This window comes from Aulostomus chinensis, chromosome 6 (genome assembly GCF_037954235.1).
Source record: "Aulostomus chinensis isolate RoL2024-O1b breed Wild chromosome 6, RoL_Achi_v1.0, whole genome shotgun sequence".
Lineage (NCBI taxonomy): Eukaryota > Metazoa > Chordata > Actinopteri > Syngnathiformes > Aulostomidae > Aulostomus > Aulostomus chinensis.
This window is the reverse complement of record NC_141325.1, coordinates 20,857,322-20,876,280: the sequence shown is the minus strand read 5'-3', so window position 1 is coordinate 20,876,280 and position 18,959 is coordinate 20,857,322. Positions and strand designations below refer to the sequence as shown.

At 39.4% G+C, this 18,959-nt stretch overlaps 1 protein-coding gene and 1 long non-coding RNA gene across 9 annotated transcripts in view; one reads left to right on the top strand and one right to left on the bottom strand.

Moving 5' to 3' along the window:
• The window catches only part of pdzd2 (PDZ domain containing 2), a 96,551-nt gene that overhangs the window by 39,139 nt on the left and 38,453 nt on the right, over positions 1 to 18,959 (top strand). For all 8 annotated transcript variants that reach the window (XM_086206979.1, XM_086206980.1, XM_086206983.1 and 5 more), the window contains 4 exons: positions 536 to 688; positions 10,307 to 10,382; positions 12,759 to 12,907; positions 14,018 to 14,137. In XM_086206979.1, the coding sequence (XP_086063105.1) occupies positions 536 to 688; positions 10,307 to 10,382; positions 12,759 to 12,907; positions 14,018 to 14,137 (498 nt within the window). The remainder of the gene's footprint in view (positions 1 to 535; positions 689 to 10,306; positions 10,383 to 12,758; positions 12,908 to 14,017; positions 14,138 to 18,959) is intronic.
• On the bottom strand, positions 2,675 to 6,163 carry LOC147260407 (uncharacterized). The gene is made up of 4 exons (XR_015116584.1): positions 6,066 to 6,163; positions 5,713 to 5,821; positions 3,466 to 3,575; positions 2,675 to 3,288 (listed from the first exon to the last, which is right to left on the bottom strand). It is a non-coding gene; the product is annotated as an uncharacterized LOC147260407 (long non-coding RNA).

Genomic DNA, 18,959 nt, shown 5'->3' with positions numbered 1-18,959 from the left:
TCAGAGTTTAATAAAAGGAAATTATGGGTCATCCAAGGTTTTATCTCCTTTAGAAGGGCCTCCAGTTTAGTCAGCTGTTTTGTTTCATGTGGATGCATTGACAAGTACAGCTGCGTATTGTCTGCATAGCAGTGAAAATGAATCGAATGTTTCCTAATAATGTGACCTAAATATATATATATATTTAAATATATATTTATATATTTAAATATATATTTTTTTAAATATATATTTATATATTTAAATATATATTTTTTTAAATATATATATATATACTGATGCAGCAGAAGTGGCATCAAGGTGGCTGTGGATCAGGAGGGCAGGGGTGTGGCATGTAGGGTATTAGCGCTACCTGGACACAAGCTGGGGCTTGATCAACCCCGGTGAGGTGAGGGGATCTGATTGTTGAAAGACCTGAACCCCCCCATGATCCTAGGTTGCATCACTGATGATGTGTCCAGGTGGTGTATCTAAAAATTGTCCTCTGTCAGAGCTATATATGTCAACACACCTCTTGCTCTTCTTGTCCCTGCAGGAGGAGTCAGATGTAGGTCATCAGCACTTCCCTTCAACCAGTCTCCCCGACCTGGTCAGCACCAGCAGATCCTTATCCTCTCTTTCTCAGACTGCTACCCTTCACTCCACCCAAACCTCCAACAGCAGCACTGATCTGCATAACCTTCACACGGTACATAGAGAGAATATCTACTCTTTGTTAATGTGTCTGTTTTTGTGTATGTCTGAAGGGTATCTTTTAATTGCCCTATTGTAACTGTCCAGTTTAGACTGTTAGTATTTTTGTTCAGGGCTGTCAGTACCGGGCTTTTTAGTTGTACACTCTTAATTGTTTTAGACTCATTTGGTTTGTTTGTTCCTCTTTTATTTTGAAATGTGTGTCTTTTTTGTCTTTCTATGTTCCAGCTCATTGTCTTCACCAATATATTGGTTGATAATCAGCCCCAACTCTGCTCCCAATGCTTCTCAGCCAACTGGCTCCTTCCCTGCCCTTGCGGTCTCTACCTGTGACACTCTGTATTTTAGTTCAACTCTCTGTGTCAGATTTGGTCAAATCATTTGTTATGTTTGCCTTCTCTTTCAATGTCTGTCTTCTCCTGTGTGCTGTTAATGTCACCCGTTTGTAATGCAGGTATAGGTATAGCAATGTAGCTGAGAAAAAGTGAAGCTCACTAAAAAAAGCCTTGCTTCAACTAACACTGTGGTCAATCTTGTCCCAAATCTTTCCACTAACACAATCCAGCCTCATCTAAACAAAGCTGACCCAATACAGGCTTACACACACTTGATCAAGAAACATGTTATGAGTTTAGAAGAAGCTCTGATGAGTCAGTGGGTAAGGACCCACTTTGTGAGTATCTTCATGATTCAGTTTTACTTTATTTTTTTCATGTGTTTTTTTGCCAATTTGATATCAAGAACTTTCCTAGATATTTTGTATTACATGAAATAGATAATCTGAGTGCCAAAATTCACCTGATTGAGTTGGTTTCTGTCTGTCAGATATTTTTTGACACAAAACCTAATTGGGCTTGACAGGTATCCTAGCCTGGAGCAGACTGGTTCTGCAGCATCAATTTCTTTGGTTACTGAGTGGAACCCAGAAACTATAACGGTGAAATGAAATGCTCACTTAAATGAGCCATACATATGAAAATAAGCAAAGGCTTTTCCTTGATGCAACTTGATGGAATACTCCCCTGGGGCCTCTGCTACAATGTAGCATGAGAGGATGAGTGAGGTTACTTCACTTTCAGTGGGGTAAATCACCACAGGAACATACACGGTAAAAAAAAAAAAAGGAAAAAAAACGTCAAATGACTGGTAGCAGCGGCTGCCAAACACAAACCGTAAAATTAAAGGGAAATACCTTATTTAAAATTATGTGCAAAAACATTTATTTTACAGAAATTTTCATTTCAAGTTTAACAGCAAAAACCATTTTTTTATACTTATTTTTCATTAACTTCTACATTAAAACACTTAACAATTAGGAGATAGTGCTGCAATTTTTGCAGATAAAAATGTTATTTCACAGCTTTTTTACTATATTTTTATGCTAAAAACTTTCAATTGATTGAGAACACTTGAAATTCAGCTGAGAAAAACCTATTATTTTACAAATTTGCCCTATTTTTTACGGTAAAAGAATGTTCAATTAACTGATGATGCAGCAAATCAAGCAGAGAAAAACCCTTATTTTACGGATTTTCCCTCAATTTTGATAACAAAAAAACATTCAATTTAGCAGAGAAAGACCGCATTATTATGAATTTTGTCAAATTTTTATAGTAAAAAGCATTTAATTGAGTGATAATGCGGGGAAAAAAATTATTTTAGAGATTTTTCCTTAATTTTGAAGCCAAACAACATTCAGTTAAGTGATATTGCTTTGAATTAAACAGAGAAAGACAGTTATTTTATAGAATTGTCCTATTTTTTTAATGGTTTAAAAAAGTTCATTTGAGTGATAATGCGACAAATGAAAAAGAGAAAAACTCTTATTTCACATATTATTCCTCAATTTATATGTAAGAAAATAAGTCATTCTATTGTGATAATGCTGTAAAGTCAGCAGAAGACCATTATTTTATAGAATTTGAGGTTAAATTTTAATGGTTAAAAATGTTAAAATAACTGATAATGAAGCAAGGTCAGCAGAGAAATAAAGGTTTTTTTTACTGATATTTTCTCTAAATATTGAAATTACAAAACCATAAAAGTAAGGGTTAATGCATGAAGTTCAAAAGAGCGAGGCTGATTGCAGACTTTCAATACATTGTCAAATACACCTTCAATGAAACATTAACAAGCACCAGATTATAAATTAAGTTTTATTTAAGACAGAGGAAACTACAGTGAAAACAGATTAAAATCATCAAAAATTGGTAGTTATTTACAACTGTAGAAGTGTAATCTATATACAATTTTATATGTAAATAGAGTACAAAAATATACAAATGTAGTACACTAAACTGTCTTCACATTCTGATAGTCTCAAAGCACTAGAGTTACCATGATTGAACGCTGAGGAAATTCACAATTAATACCTATTAAATGTTCAGTTTCAATTAAAGGGGAACTCATTTCAAGTTCAGTTTTATGTTTTTCACATTTTTCTTCTTCACTTATATGCAGTATTAATAAATACAAAAGAAACATACCACTTAAGTTCTATGAGTTGTTGTCAGAATTGGGTAGTACAAAAAATCCGATGGGATGAAGGATCATCCTCCTCAAGTTTCTTAGTCATCAGTTGAATCATTGTTGCATCTGGAGAGGAAAAACACAAAGACACACTTAACATTCATTTTAAAGTTCATAAAAATATAGGATTTCATTTTTGTCAAATAAATCCAATTAGCATACAGCTAATGTGACCATAATATGGCCACTAAGGTGCACAAAATGTCTCCATTGTCTTGATGTCAGGGCGACATGACTACTCACTCTGAAGAGCTTGTGCTTGGAGACTTTTCACTCTCCAAAATGTCTATAGAGTGGGGGTCACCAACATGGGGCCTGTGGGCACCTCATGTTTTCCTTGGGGGCTACCTGGCCTGTTAAAAAATAAATAAATAAAAAAATCACATTTGCATTTATATAGATTTGAAAATGACATTATCACAAAAGAGTTAAAACATAATTTAAAGTTTGGTGAATTTAGGTGAACTCTGACCTTTGCTAGTTCAAAGGTCAAAGCAAATTTGTTATTTCAGAAAAGTGAATCAAACTGGTAGTCTTTTGACAGACTCAGGGCCCAGGAAGTAGCTCTCAGGGTCAAAAAGTTGGTGCCCCTGATCAAACAATGTAAGGTCTTGGCTTATTGGCAGACGTGAACATTCAAGATAGTCCTCTTAAGGGCCACATGAAGCATTTACATCAGAACTGATCTGACCTGGGTATCTGCAGGGCTTTCCAGCATATTTGAGACTTATATAAGAAGTTTGGGGCAGTAAAATAATGAGCTGCACAATATATCGTCTGAGCATCGCCACTGCGTACGAGTGTACAATAGTCACATTGCAAGTCCAGCAACACAGGTAGCAAATTAACTGTCATTTGATAGTTTGCCAAAGCAGGCCACGCCCCTGCACAAGGAGCAGGTCGCCGGCTGCTGGTAACAACATTGAAAATGAGCAACAAAGACAAAACTGTTGAAAACAAAGACTTGCAGCACAAAATTGAGTGCTTTTAAAGTCATCTGGTAAAAGATCCTGTATTTTTTCATATCGCAATAAATATTGCAGGTTAATTTAAACTGCAAAGTAATTTATTAGTGATTTTGGCAATGACAGACATGGTATATTAGAAAAAGAAGTAGTTTGGTGGAGAAAGTATGGAGCAGGTATGAGAAGAATATTGAAAAATGAACCTGATTGGACGTACTTCTCATGAACTAATAATATCATAAACTGCGCACCATCAATTTAGTTGATACATTTTTGTTTCCTGCTGTCACGGAGTGAGCCGTGACGCTTGCGCCAAATGCGCGCACCTAGCCACTCACGCAAGCGCATAGGCAGCTATCTGCCGGCACATTAAAAACACCAGCTGACCTACTGCTGTGAGTAGCACTTCATCTACATTCAGTTTCTGTCTAGGTTTACCTGGTTTTCACGTTCCACACTACACCGTTTCCCATACAATCTCACCAGCATGTGTTAGAGTGTGCAGGGGTGGCCAACCAGCATATTCAACACATTTATTTTTTGTTTCATCACTCGCGTTTTCAACACGCGCCATTTTTCTAAAACATTCCCTCATCTGTTAAAACATTGTACTAGTAACAAAGCACACTTACACACACCACCGTTTTTAAAGTTTAATGTTCTTAGCAATCTTTACAAACACATTCAGTTTTCTGTAGACTCATCAGCACACAATACACTCCCGTCTTCCTCGGGCGAAGCCGAGGAACTGTTCCAATGCGCAATTGTTGGGGGGGTCCGCGAGCTCTGGGCGGCGCGTACTATTTGAGCAGGGGTGTTTTTATGCATTTTGGGGAAAATATATTTTGTGATGTGTAGAGGGGATTTTAGTTATTGAAAATTATTTTAGGTGTTTATGTATTCTGGTATTTTTCTGTTAGTTGTTATTTCTCATTTAGAATTTTGTTATTTAGTAAATTGATGAATTTTGCAACTGGGCTCTTCTGTGGGGAGGAGCTGCGGGTATAAAAGCCCTGTAGAACGCTTCAGAGCGGGTTTTTTTTTTGTGTGTGTAGACGTTGGTGTCTGAGCTATAATTTAGTTTTGTGCAGGGTCATTTTTGATTTAGCCTGGCAAACTTGAAGCCTGTTTATTTTTGCATTTTGATATTCTGTTTCGCTTAGTTTAAGTTCTGCATTTTGACTTTATTTTTGAGACACTGTACATATTTGCACCTTTTGGAGGAAAAATTTTAGAAAAAAAAGGAAAAATAAAAAGCGCTATTTTTTGAAAGAAGCGTCATTGCTGTCTGTCCACTCCACTGCCGTCCATTCCTGCAACACCTGCTGTTTTGCTACAATCATTTTACTGATGCAGAGTCTTAATTAACCACACCACCAAATATCTGTGAGTGGTGGCAACTATTATGTTATTTCTGTAGAGGGATTATTTTATCTGCCACCTCCCAAACATACACAGACACTTGTATGTTTGTGTCATGTGTCATGTGCGTTTGCATGCGTGTGTGAGACTAAAGGGACCTTACCTGGAAGACTGAAATATTTGCCAGAGTGAAGCTGTTGAAGCTTGCAACCACAAAATGCATCCCAGCAGCTCTCTGGTCAGTGGGTCAGACTCCATTTTGCATAGACCATCTGGTGGGGCAGAAACACAACAGGAGGTGTCCATCAAAATCCTTTGGTCTACTTTACAGCTACCTGAGTGAAGAAACAGCAGGTGAGAGTAGACTATAGCAGCCATGATAATAGTAGTATTGTCTACTGCAGGGATCAGGAGTTTATGATAGAAATTAACATCTAGAAAACATCTTTTATTGTATATGACATTTTCCAAATTCCTCCTCTGAGCAACATGTAAGCTGTTGTTTATTTTACTTACCTTTTTCCTTGACAACAGTCACCTTGCTCGATACACGTGCCTCTGGAATTAGAAGAAATTAAGTGTCAATACACACATGCGTTCTGTTTGCCTCTCTGACACACACATAAGCACACCCCCTGCATGTGCCCCCAACAAACACGTTATCTTTAAGCAAGGCCCTCCTCTGGGACTGCCAGCTGACTTGGGCGTTTGGTCATTTAGAATTTTAATCAAACGGTCAAAAACTTAGGGCTGAGCTCTGCAGAATCAGTCGGCAAACATCTGCGGCACCACTACTTTTATTTGTAGGTGACTAAAATGTGTTGACAGACATGACACATACCAACAGCAAACATTACCTGCTTTAACCTAAATGTTGCACAACGTTAATCTTGCTGCAGGATATAGTTTGTCCAACTGATGTCCAGGGCTGGAAAATTATATTCTAGGTATCTTTTTTTATTGCCTCTGTGGATTAAAGGTGAACCGCATCCTGATCTACAAGAGCCTGATCAATCTGAGGGCCGCCAAGCAGCAGTACACACCCAATCAAACTGACATAATTTCACGGCTCTTGGCTGATTTACTGAATTGACACTCTATCACTCTAACCAATTATGCTCAGGGCGAAAAGGTGAGACAGCCAATAGCAAGTGTTTCAGCACGGAACCATGTTGCATCAGGAAAACATGGCATTTAAAAAAAAGAGAGAAATTGAAAATATGGTATTTGTGGGCTGTAATATTTGATTAATTGTTGGCATAGTGATCGCATTGCAGTCCATTTGTATATAGTTGGTACCTTGTGTTTGTTAATATAAATAAATATCCATTCATATTCAGATTCCACAGAAGAAGTTGTTTCTGAATGTATGTGTGTAAATACCAGATATACCAAATAAGACACACACACACACACACACACACACACACACACACACACACACACACACACACACACACACACACACACACACACTAAAATGAGGACTGGGAGCAGTAATAACTGGAAATAATTCTCCCCAGAAATGTCTCACAGCCGCCACTGCATCAAAAAAAGCAACAACGCAAATATCTGACAAGTTGATATATTTTGTATGGCATATAAAGCAAATGGTTTTATTGGAATTGTGACATGCCAGTCATATTCATACGGTCAAAAAACTGAACTTGTAAACACTTGTATGTTGACAATAGAACTCTCTGTGGATACAATGACATATTTGGCCATTTATAGGTGCAGGGTATTACAAAGGGTTAGTTTAGGGTTCAGCCTCTGCCCACAGTAGCGGCGCCTTAATTCCATATGTGCTGCATCATTTGTTTTCTGACAATTTTGTATGGTGAGTGCAGTGCATGATCAGTTTAGCAAGGTCAATGGTGAGGCCATTAGGCATTACTGAAAGGAACAATGCAAATTGTAATTGCTCTACATCTCACCGCCAGTGCCTGTCTTTAGAGGATTTTTTAAAATTACTAATTGAAGCAAAGGCAATACTAAAGGAGCACTAAATGTTCCACCCATCACTGTGGTTGGCTTTTCAGCCTTAAGACCAATTCAACAGTCACGTTGTTTGTTAACATATGTATTATCTTTCATATTGTCAATGTAACTAGTATGCCAATGCCTGTGCATGCACTGAGCACAGTCATCATGCAGCAAGAAGGACCTGGGTTCAATTTCCAGTCGGCTCATTCCAAGCCCTTGTGATTTTTCAAGGGACTGTGATTTCCATAGACTGAATCTCTCTCTCTCTCTATACTTGTCACTACCTGATTTGTCCCAGAAACCCAATTTGTGCTATGCAAGTGCAAAATTGTGTCACTTCCTGTCCTCGCAAATTTGCTGACAGTGCCATTGACATATACGCGATAGCTTCAGCCATAGAAATATATATGGAGACGCACTGTTCCATGCTGTCTCATCTATGGTGCTGTATCATATTATTGTGTTAATGCCATGTTAGTTGCTCCAGGGATAATGCCGGGGCATTAGCCAGAGCTCCTGGCCAGCACGGCGTGACCTTTGGGCCACAGAGAGTGCCACTACCTGGTGAATATCATGGTCTGACTTTCAAAGTATCAAAGGGGGATGCGTGGTAGGTGTGTGGCCACCTTCCCCAGGCCTTAGAGAGTGCCACTACCTGGTTAAAAATCATGACATTCTCTGACGTTCAGTTTTCAAGGGGGGACAATTGACCATGGGCAGCCACACACATCTAGAGCATCCCCCCTTTGAAATCTGAACATCAGAGAACCACAATTTTGACCGGGTGGTGGTGCTCTCCGAGGCACAAAAGTTTTCGCCATGCATTAGCCCTGGAGCCTGCTGCTTGCTAGCCAGTCAAATAACTGGTTTCTGAAATCCATTGGTGGTGTAAAAAAGTTTTTTTAAGGTGATGTAAATTTGCACATGTGAAGTACAGATCGGGAAGGTAGCAACGGTAATGACAGACTGCTGTAAAATGCATTGAAATGTGAGGAGAGGAAGTGATGCCAGCTTCATACATGCTCTGTACAAATCAGGTTTTTTGGGACGGATCGGGTAGCAACATGGCTTACTGTGATTCATTTTTATCAAGTCTTCATCTTGATACAACCATATGAGTTCTGTTGACAACACTTTCACTTTCTGATCACATAACATAACATAATATAACATAACATAACATAACATAACATAAAAGGTTTGTCTCTCAAAGTGGATAGGTGCTTTGTTGGGAGTCTGTGTTAAAAAAAGTTTCAGCTTTTTGTCAGTTTGTTTGATCAAGAATTTGTCAAGAAGGAGTTTTGATGTATAAGAATGCACAACCATAAATTTAATAATATTTACTCTAAAATAACAGAAACTAACATTCAATTCTTATTATGGACATAAACCTTTATTTAATGATCTGCATATTAAATTACAGTTAAATAATGTAATTAAATGTAACTTTGTACATTATTTGAGAAAACAGGAAATTCCTGTAAAAATAATACTGTAATTTTCCTGTAAAAATATGAGAAAATAATTTAATTTGTCATTATTTACATAACATGTAAAATTATGGTTTTGTTTTTATTTTACTGAAATTATCTTTGATTCTATAGCATTTTGCCTGTAATTTAAAAAACAGAAAACTACTATAGATATTTAATGTTTACTACCGTAAAAATAGGCTTTTTTTTTTTTTACAGTGTAGGCTACAAAATGAATCTTCTCCACAGCAGGTTAATATACATTACCTCACAGTAAGAAGGTTGCAGGTTCTGTTGTGGAGTCTCCATGTCCTCCCTGTGCCTGCATGGGTTCTCTCTGGGTACTCCAGCTTCCTCCCACAGTCCAAAGACATGCAAATGGGGACTAGGCTGATCGATACTCTAAATTGACCGTAGGTGTGACTGTGAGTGTGAATGGTTGTCTGTCAATGTGTGTTGGCCCGCCTCACACCCAAAAGCTGTTGGGATAGGCTCCAGCCCCCCCCCCCCTCCCCGACCCTAAACAGGATAAGCTGTAAAAAATGGATGGGTGGATGCCTTCAGTGTCTTTGAAGTGAATTGTGAAATACACTGTGTACATCCCAGTTATGTAACAGCCATTGCAGTTAACAGTCATTATAACCAGTACAAAAGAACAGGTCTCACAAACCACAATGTTTTTTCAGTGTAGGCAAAAGCCAGGCCTTGAATTCAGAATCAGAATACTTTATCAATCTCAGGGGGAAAATCTGTTGATACAGTTATTAAGCTCTTGAAGTACTATAAAGTGAAGTAAAAAGTTACAATTACAATAATTAGAAAGTGCAGACTTAAAGATAAGAATAAAGATAAAGTATAAGAGTAAGAATAAAATAAGAATAAGTTTAAACTATTTACAAATACAGTAGTTATGACAAGAGTATTGCACAGTTAAAAGAGTATTGCACAATTAAGTATTGCAACAGTTAAGTTATGAAATGACTCAGAGGGAGGAGTTAAAGAGTTTGATGGCCACAGGTAAGAATGACTTCCTGTGGCGCTCTGTGGTGCATTTCGGGGATCAGTCTAGCACAGAATGTGCTCTTGTGTTGAACCAGCTGAGAGTGTTACCAAAAACATTCTGTGCTAATGCAATAGAATAGAATCAAATCTATTCCAAGAAAATCTTAATTACCTATATGGAGTGGCAAACAAAATTGGGGACTGTGGTGTTTCACAAAAATATCACCAGTTTAGCAGCCAATGTGTAGTTGCTCAGGGATATATGAACAGCAACTCACTTTGTTTTTTTTCCTGCAGTACTCTTACCTGGAGAACCTAGAGGAACAAAGAAGTGGAGAGGCATTCAGAGGATCTAGCTGCAGCCGATCCCTGGGTTGGTACTTAAAGAGATAGCACACACATTCATTTCATTGAGTCCCTATTTTAAAAAAATCCAAAACAAAACTATTCATCTAATCTCTGCATCGATTACCGGTCATTTTACCAGTATAATATCACCTTGATTCCTGGGCTAAAACCTGAAAAACACAAACATAAAAAACAATTTGCAATTCGTGATATAACAACAAACAAAAAAATATCACTGTGTGCTGACTAAATAAAAAATTAAATCGCAATAATTGAGTTTGCATGATCATGTTAACATACTTGTATGAGTACCTTGGACAATATTGATATGAAAATGAAAAAGCTGTTTGAAATTGAATTTTCAAAGGGTTAACCTGCTCTGAAGAGGACAATATTTGAAAGATAAAGCAAAACAGGGTCACCTAATGTATTTCTTTTACAATTACATTCCCTCATGCTCTTTTTGGGACAATGTTGAAATTATAATATCATTGTATAACATTTGGAAAATGAATATAAAAATGGAGTAAGACACTGAATTTTCAAATAGTTTGACTGCTCTAAACTGGACTGTATCCAAATGTAATTTAAATATGACAAATAATATTCAATATAAACAGTGCAGCTTTACTTTCAATTTGAGCTGCATTATTTAAGTTACAATTCAAATTAAAATGTAATTTTGTAATTTGCATTTGCCTCATCATGTTCAAACTATTGACCAGCATCAACTGAGACAATTTTAGAATTAAATTAGCAAAATTGCCTATCTACTTTGCATTTAGCTTTTCCTGCCATTGAGTATTTACATTTACATTTCAAGATGCTCCGTTTGGGACAGCTTGAAAATGAAATTGCAAACTGTCATACAGAACTGAACAGTCAACTGAAAGGTGGTTTTGTTTTGTTTTTTTAGAGAGCATTTTTAGATTGGCAGTTTTGCTCATTTAATTTTATTTGATGCAGGTCAGTAGTTTAAAAATGATGAGGTAAATTCTATTTTAAATGAATATCTACAAACTATTACAAAGTTGAATTTTTATTTAAATTGTGACTTCCACAAATTAAGGCTTGTGTGTTACTTCTAATTCAAGTAAGGCAGCACTGTTTATATTAAAGTTTAATTGTCATATCCAAATTTATATTGATTCGTGTCTTTTTAGGACCAGTTAAACTCTATGAAAATTGAATGTCCTATTCCATTATAATATTTAGTTTTAAATTGTGATACAGTGATATTTTTATTTTAACACTTTCCCCAACAGAGTGGGAAGGTATATACAGTAAATATACTGTATGTGAAGGAGATTGGTTGGCCCTTTTTTCATATTAATTTTGTCCAAGGTCACCCATACAAGTATGTTGAAACGATCATGAAAGCTGTATTTTTTTTTCATTTTTAATTTGCTGTGTTCATTTTGACAAAAATATACTTTGAGGGACCCCTTAATCTCACCAACACATATTCCATGGAGGAAACAATTGCAGGAGTACTTGCGAGGGGTCATCCAAATACAGGCGGATTGGAGTGGGGCAGAGATGCGGGTATTAAACCGGTCTGTTGAGGAAAAGAGGGAGCTCAGCCAAAAGGTGAAGTTCTCGATTTACTGGTCAATCTACGTTCCAACCCTCACCTATGGTCATGAGCTTAGGGTAATGACCGAAAGAACAAGATCGCAAATACAAGCGGCTGAAATGAGTTGCATCTGCTGGGTGGCTGGGCTCTCCCTCAGAGATAGGGTGAGAAGCTCGGGCATTCGGTAGGGACTCATAGTAGAGCCACTGCTCCTCCATGTTGAGAGGAGTCAGTTGAGGTGGTTCGGGCATCTGGTGAGGATGGGAGGAGGCCTTGGGGCCGACCCAGGACAGGCTGGAGGGATTATATCTCTCGGCTGGCCTGGTAACACGTCGGGATTCCCCTGGAAGAGCTGGTGGAAGTGGCTGGGGAGAGGACAGTCTGGGCTTCCTTGCTGAGGCTGCTGCCCCTGTGACCTGACCTGGATAAGCAGAGGATGATGACAACAACAACAAATTACACATATATGGGTTGAAATTTAAAATTATACTATGTATTTGCATTTCTACTTAAGTCCTCTATGGGCTTCCATTGATAAAGCCTACAGCCCTAAAGGTAAATTAAACTACAGAACATTTAGCAAAACAGAGGTCTTACATCTAGTTTAACAACTAGACATGCAACATCTAGTTGAACCGATACCTTTCATTTCCACTGCAATTAACTTATCAGTGAAGCATTTACATAGTGCCCCAAACCATTGACCTGCAGAAAAAAATTGGTTTTCGCACATTAAAACTTCCATAATTCACAAGCAGTGGACACCACCCTGAGACTCTGGCTTTGTCCTGATCCTAATATTCTTCTGTCTCTTTCCTTGCTCAGGGGGCAACAATCGCTTAGAATCAGTGGGTGAGGTCGATGAGCTGATTGTGGAGAATGGTGTGGATACATATGATTTGATGGAGAATCCTCCATCTGGTCGACGCAAACACTCTTTACCTCAACAGCTGGACACTGCTGGAGTGAGACAGGTCAGTGTATCATCTACAACTGTTTTCAGTTGAGATTTTCTTATAAACCAGATATCATGTCTGAATCAAGAAATTGCAAATGGGTCTTCAAAATTCTGCCTGTGCTCTTTGAACAATAATTGCAGGAGCTCAGACTCCCTTTGAACAAAACTCAAGAAGAAACTTCCCTTTTTTTATTGCAGTCAATCGCAACTGAATAATTCAGATAAAGAAAATATTTGGTGAACAGATTTTATGCAAGGAAACACTGAGCAATGTCTGTTTTTTTTTTATCTCAGTATAATTGCTGTCATAAATTTGTTTTTCACAGGGAACCAGTGCAGATAAACACTTACTTATAATAAATAATAATTATTCATTTTATTATATATGATTTTTAATAATCCAGACTTGTTGAATCACGTAGTCTGCCTGAGTTTTTCAATATAAAAAGAAATTTCCAGATCAAAGACTACTCACTAATTTAGTCAGGAATCACCACAAACAATGTCATTGAGCATAACTACCTAGTGCATTTTATAAAAACTTCAATTTTGTCTTGAGTTTGATGTCTGGAAATTGCATGTCATCCGGGTTAGACTTTTAACTGATTGGTTTTGTCTAGTTTAATTAATACATGTAATAGAGCGTCATCTGCGTAACTGTTCGTGTCAAGCCCAGTTAGATGAGAAAGTGGAGGTTAAGAAGGAACCCTGTACATATAAATTGGGTCTGTTCAGAATTAAAAGATACATAAATTTTAGTTTTCCTAAGATGAATTAGCCAGATCAAAGCCTGGTCACTCCTACTGTAACCGTCATGGCAACAATGCTCAGGAGAGCTGGCTGCACAAAATTGCTGAGTCAATGAGAGGCTAATTGGAAAAGGAAACAAAGATTTTAGTCTCACACAGACACACACTGCTGTGTAAACAATGTAACTTTTCCACTAGGACCATCAATTGCTAAAGATTACTGAGAAAACATGGCAAGGGAAAGAACAGCAAACCATACCTAAAATAAGAGAAAATTATGCATTTGTGCAAATAGATTAAAGAGGTATAGTATAAAACTTTGCTGTTTCTGTGAGATAAATTTGCCTGACCATTATTAATGTATATCTCCCTTTCAGGAATATCAGATAATTAAGAAATCAGCTCGCTCACTGAGCACCATTCAAGTGGAGTCGCCATGGCGACTTGTACAGCCATCCATTATCTCTAGTATAGTGCTGATGAAAGGCCAGGGCAAGGTGAGTGCGCTCCTTTTGACATGTATGCTTGAATAAAGCCTAGAAAATGTATTCTAAGAATGTAACCTCAAAATAACAGCTGCATCTGTTGTGGTGTAGCCTGATCAGAGTGGGTGGTTATTTGGTAGGAGGCAGACACAGGAAACCTTGTCCAGGTATCACAAGGTGTTACATTTACATCAAAAACTGGAACCATGCTACACATGTAACAAAAAGAAATATATACAAAAAACAAACAAAAAAACCCACTGAATAGTTAACTTGTGCTAACTGACACTTGATAAGTAGAGCAGGTCTAGTACCACACTCCTTCAATGAATTTTCGCTCAACAATTCTCCATGAGCAAGCACATCCTGCAACAGCAGCGATGAAAATCTTCCTTTTAACAAGCAGGAACGTCGAGGAGATCCAGGCTCAATGGGAACAGCTTTCTGCTTTGACTGGTTGGGGGGAAAGAGAGCAGGAGGGCTGGGCAGAGACAAACACAGATAATGGAGGAAGACAGATATATCTCAGAGGGACAGAGATAAAGATGGAGAGAAAGGGAAGACACTGATGACAGACGGGGACGTGAATGGGTGGTGCTATGGGTGGCCGCTTGAGGCTCTTCAGGTCTGTAGCCTCCTCAATTTATATTAATTTAGCATCATATGCACACAGCTACACGCTGATGAACTAAACCCACGACAGCTAAAAGGCAATTGCAGCACACCCTCTGTGGTCCATCAGAGTCATTGTGCACTGTACCCTTGCTGCAGGAATATACCATCTCTCTCCTAAAAACAGATAAGCGATAAAGTAAGTCTGTCCTACCAAGCTCCACTGTAAACCCTTTTCCATGGCTTAACAATAAACACACTCACAACCACACATAAACACATCAATGTCACAGTAAATAATTTACAACCACCCCTCCCACATGGTCCAACATAGTGACATCACCAGTGATCTCACCAGAGTATAAATATTGGACATGGTTGTGTGCCTCCTCTTTTGTCTGTGGAGCACATGGTTGGTATGGTACATAAGTAGCAGAAAAAGAATGATTGAATTATGAAACACCAGACTAAGCCAATAAAGAAAAAACTAAACTTAAAAATACTTGTCAGTGTTTTTTCTTGAACCAAAAATTTTGCCTGAATGTGAACTGTAACCCAATATAATGCAAACTACAAACAAACCTGGGATAGTAAATGTCTGCAAATTACAGATTCATGCTGAACATATGGTTAAACAAACAATTAACAAGCATGGTTAAATCTGTCAGCTATGTGGCATTGATGGTAAAAGTAGGGTAAAAGTATTCTCACCCACTTTGTCACCCCCCTCCCCTGAAGTCCATTACTCCTCAGAGTCATGGGACAGGAAGTCAGCGATGACATTTTTATTTCTTGGTCTGTACTGGACCTGAAAACGATAAGTCTGGAGAGACAAATACCATCTGATGATTCTAGCATTAGTCTCCTTCATCTTATGGATCTACTGCATTGCACGATGGTCAGTGTCCACAACAAAATCTTTACCAATGAGGTAATATTTCAAAGTGTCTAAAGCCCACTTAATAGCCAGAGCTTCTTTTCAATTGTTGAGTAAGACATCACTAAGATGTTGCACATGCTCCTCCCAGGTCTGACTGAAGATAACAATGTCATCAATGTAGGCTGCTGCATAGCCCTCTGCTCCGCTCAAATCTTCATCCACCGACCTGTGAAATGTTGCTGGTACTCGGTGCAAACCAAAGGCCATTATTTGATCCTGAACAAGCTGCTTGGAGCTCTGAATGTTGTAAAGTCCTTCAAAGATTCTGCTAAGGGCTCTTGTCAATACCCTTTGCAGAGGTCAAGAGTTGTTTGGAAGTTAATGTTTCCCAAATGCTCAGTCACCTCATCAACCCTTGGCATTAGATAGAGATCGAAAGCAGACACAACATTCATCTTGAAAAGTTGGCACAAAACCACAGCTTAGATAATGCTTCTTTGGAAACAACACCACAAGGCTACACCACCCACTGAGAGAAGGCTCAGTGATTCCTGTAGCAAGCATCTCCTCCGCTTCTTGCTTGAGTTCAGGAACAAACCTGGCTTGAATGCGGCAGGTGGTGTCCCTAATCGGCTGCTGCTCTGGTGAACGCAAACAGGTCTCATGATCAATGAGGTGTGTAAAACCTGGCTTCTGACTGAAGAGCTCTGTTCTCATGAGGGCTTGCAGCTCCTGGCGTTTATATGTTGCCAGATGACTTAGAACTGATAACACGGGAGTCTTGATTGTAGATGGAAAATACTGCTCCTGAAGCTCTTCCTTATCAACCACTGTGCGTACCCAGAGGGTTTTAGACTGCTCTGATTGTTCTAACCACTCTTTCAGCAGATTTATATGGAAGACCATGCTTTTTCTGGTGGTCTGGCAAGAAGAGCTCATAGGTGACTGGGCCTGTCTTTTTTTGCGATCTCGTATGGCTCCTGCCACTTGGCTAGGAGGCCACTGTCAGCCATTGGCAGCAGAAGGAGGTTAGGCCCAGATTACCATTGGCAACTTCTTGAAATTGCCCCAGTTTGTCTCATTTTCAGGACATATGAGAGCTCACTGCACTGCTGTTGTGGCATGGGGCCCTCCCAGGCCTCCTTCAAGACATCCATTGGACCTCTCACTAAATGTCTATACAGCAGCTGGAAAGGTGAAAACCAAGTTGATGATAGTGGGACTTCTCTATATGCAAACAGCAAGAACTGAAGCCACTGGTCCTAGTCTGATCCTGAATCATTCACAAATTTCCTCAGTGTAGACTTGAGGGTCTTATTAAAGTGCTCAACGAGGCCATCTGTCTGTGGATGGTAGGACTAGTCTTCACACCTTGAATTCCCAGCAGCCTGTCCACCTCCTTTAAAAGGCTTGATGTTAAATTGGTGCCTTAGTCAGTGATGATCTCCTTTGGGATTCATACTCCGGAGAAGAGCTGGATGAGGCAGTTTACAATCTGGCAGGCCTTAATCTTCCTTAAAGGAAAAGCTTCAGGATATCTTGTGGCATAATCGCAGACTACCAATATGTAGTTGTAGCATGCACTACGCCTTTCTAGTGGGCCTACAATGTCCATGGCAATGCTGGAAAAGGGTGTATCAATGATGGGCATGCTTATCACGGGAGTCCTATCTCCTTTTCTGCCTGGAGCTGTTAACTGACACTGTGGACAAGACTCACAGTATTTTACTGGGCCAAATGAAACGGGGAACCATCCTAGAAACTGTTTTTGCCGTCTTAAGTGTCCTGCCCAAGGGATAAAATGGCTCAGGTGAAGGATTGTGGGCCTCGAACTCAGGGGAATGACTAATTGATCACCAATCTGACTACGACGATACAACATGTCTCCCTTGACCACAAATATGTCACCTGGGTTGACTCAGGCACACTTCTAGAAAACAGGTTTTAAGGGTGGGGTCCTGTCTCTGCAGCTTACCAATGTCACTAGAATGGTAAAAAAGTAAAACTCTAAAGGCTTGGACACATATTCGGGTCCCTTTTTTTCCCCTCACCTTGTCTCCTCTGACTCCTGCTTTTCCTCCCCTTAACTTTTTTGGTGTGCTCAACCCCAGACACTTCCTCCCTTGCAAATGGTAACTCCTCCCATGCGACTGTTGAACTAGCCTGTTCCATTTGGACCTTGTTTCAGCTAGCAAACTTCCACTTGTGCAACTAGCCCGAGCCATTGCTTCCTGAATCTAGGGTTAGGGTTAGAGCGACGCAGGGTCTGTCTTCAATTAACATACCTATTGTAAACTCTTCACACTGGCAATCTGAGACCTCATCCCTCTCCTGCTCCCTGACCAGTAACTTATAAGCAAAACACATATAGTTTTTACTAACATGGCCCTTAGGACACTGTTTTAAAATGACCTGTCTGACCACAAGAGTGACACACTAAGAGGGCCTTGCTTCTAGGCTCAAGTTTAGCTGAATTTGAGGGGAAGGAGTTATGCCTTGTGTTTGCGGTTTTAAAGTCACTCCCACCAATACACTTACTCAAAGCTGTGGGTGGGTGGGACTTGGCTGGATGGAACTCTTTGATGGACGGCGGGCAGCCAGGAAAGCTTCAGCCAGTTCTGCTGCTTTTTTGGAGGTCTTTGGGTTCCACTCTTTAATCCAGTTGCAAAGCTCAGAATTCAGGACTTTGAGGAACAGCTCTTTGATGATGGTTTCTCCAGTTAGTTCCTTTGTCTTTTCCTTGGTAGCCATCCTATTGTTATAGTCCTTGAGGTGGACCTGCAGCTCTTTAGGCGTCTCCTCTTCTGCCAGCACACTGGAACAGAACCTCACTCAATAAGCCTCTGCACTGACTTCAAACTTCTTCAAAACGGCACACTTTACTTTTGCATAATCCATGGTGTCATCAATGCTCACAGCTGCATAAGCAAAATGGGCTCGACTAGTCAGCAGTGGAGCCAGGTGAAGAGCCCAATCTTCCTGAGGCCACTCACAAGCATGACGAATTCTTTTGAAGGCGATTAAGTAAAGTTCAGTGTCATCACCCTCACTGTCTGGCTGCGTTTTGGGGCTTTTCCAGCCAGGAAGCTTCGCCAGGCTGGATTGCTTTCTTCCATTTAGCCAACTATGATGCATCAGCCTCAGGCCTGCCTTGGATTGCTGGGATGTGAGGAGGCTCAGCTGTAAGCTTTATGGAAGGGGTGGGTGTGGTTGCTGAATCCCCCATCAGCTGCTGACAATCCTGGCGATCCTGTTCTACCTTATGTTGGAGCTGGGAAAATTTGTACTGGATTTCCTATCCACCTCTCCTCCCATTGTTTGCACCCCTGATCTATCCTGGCA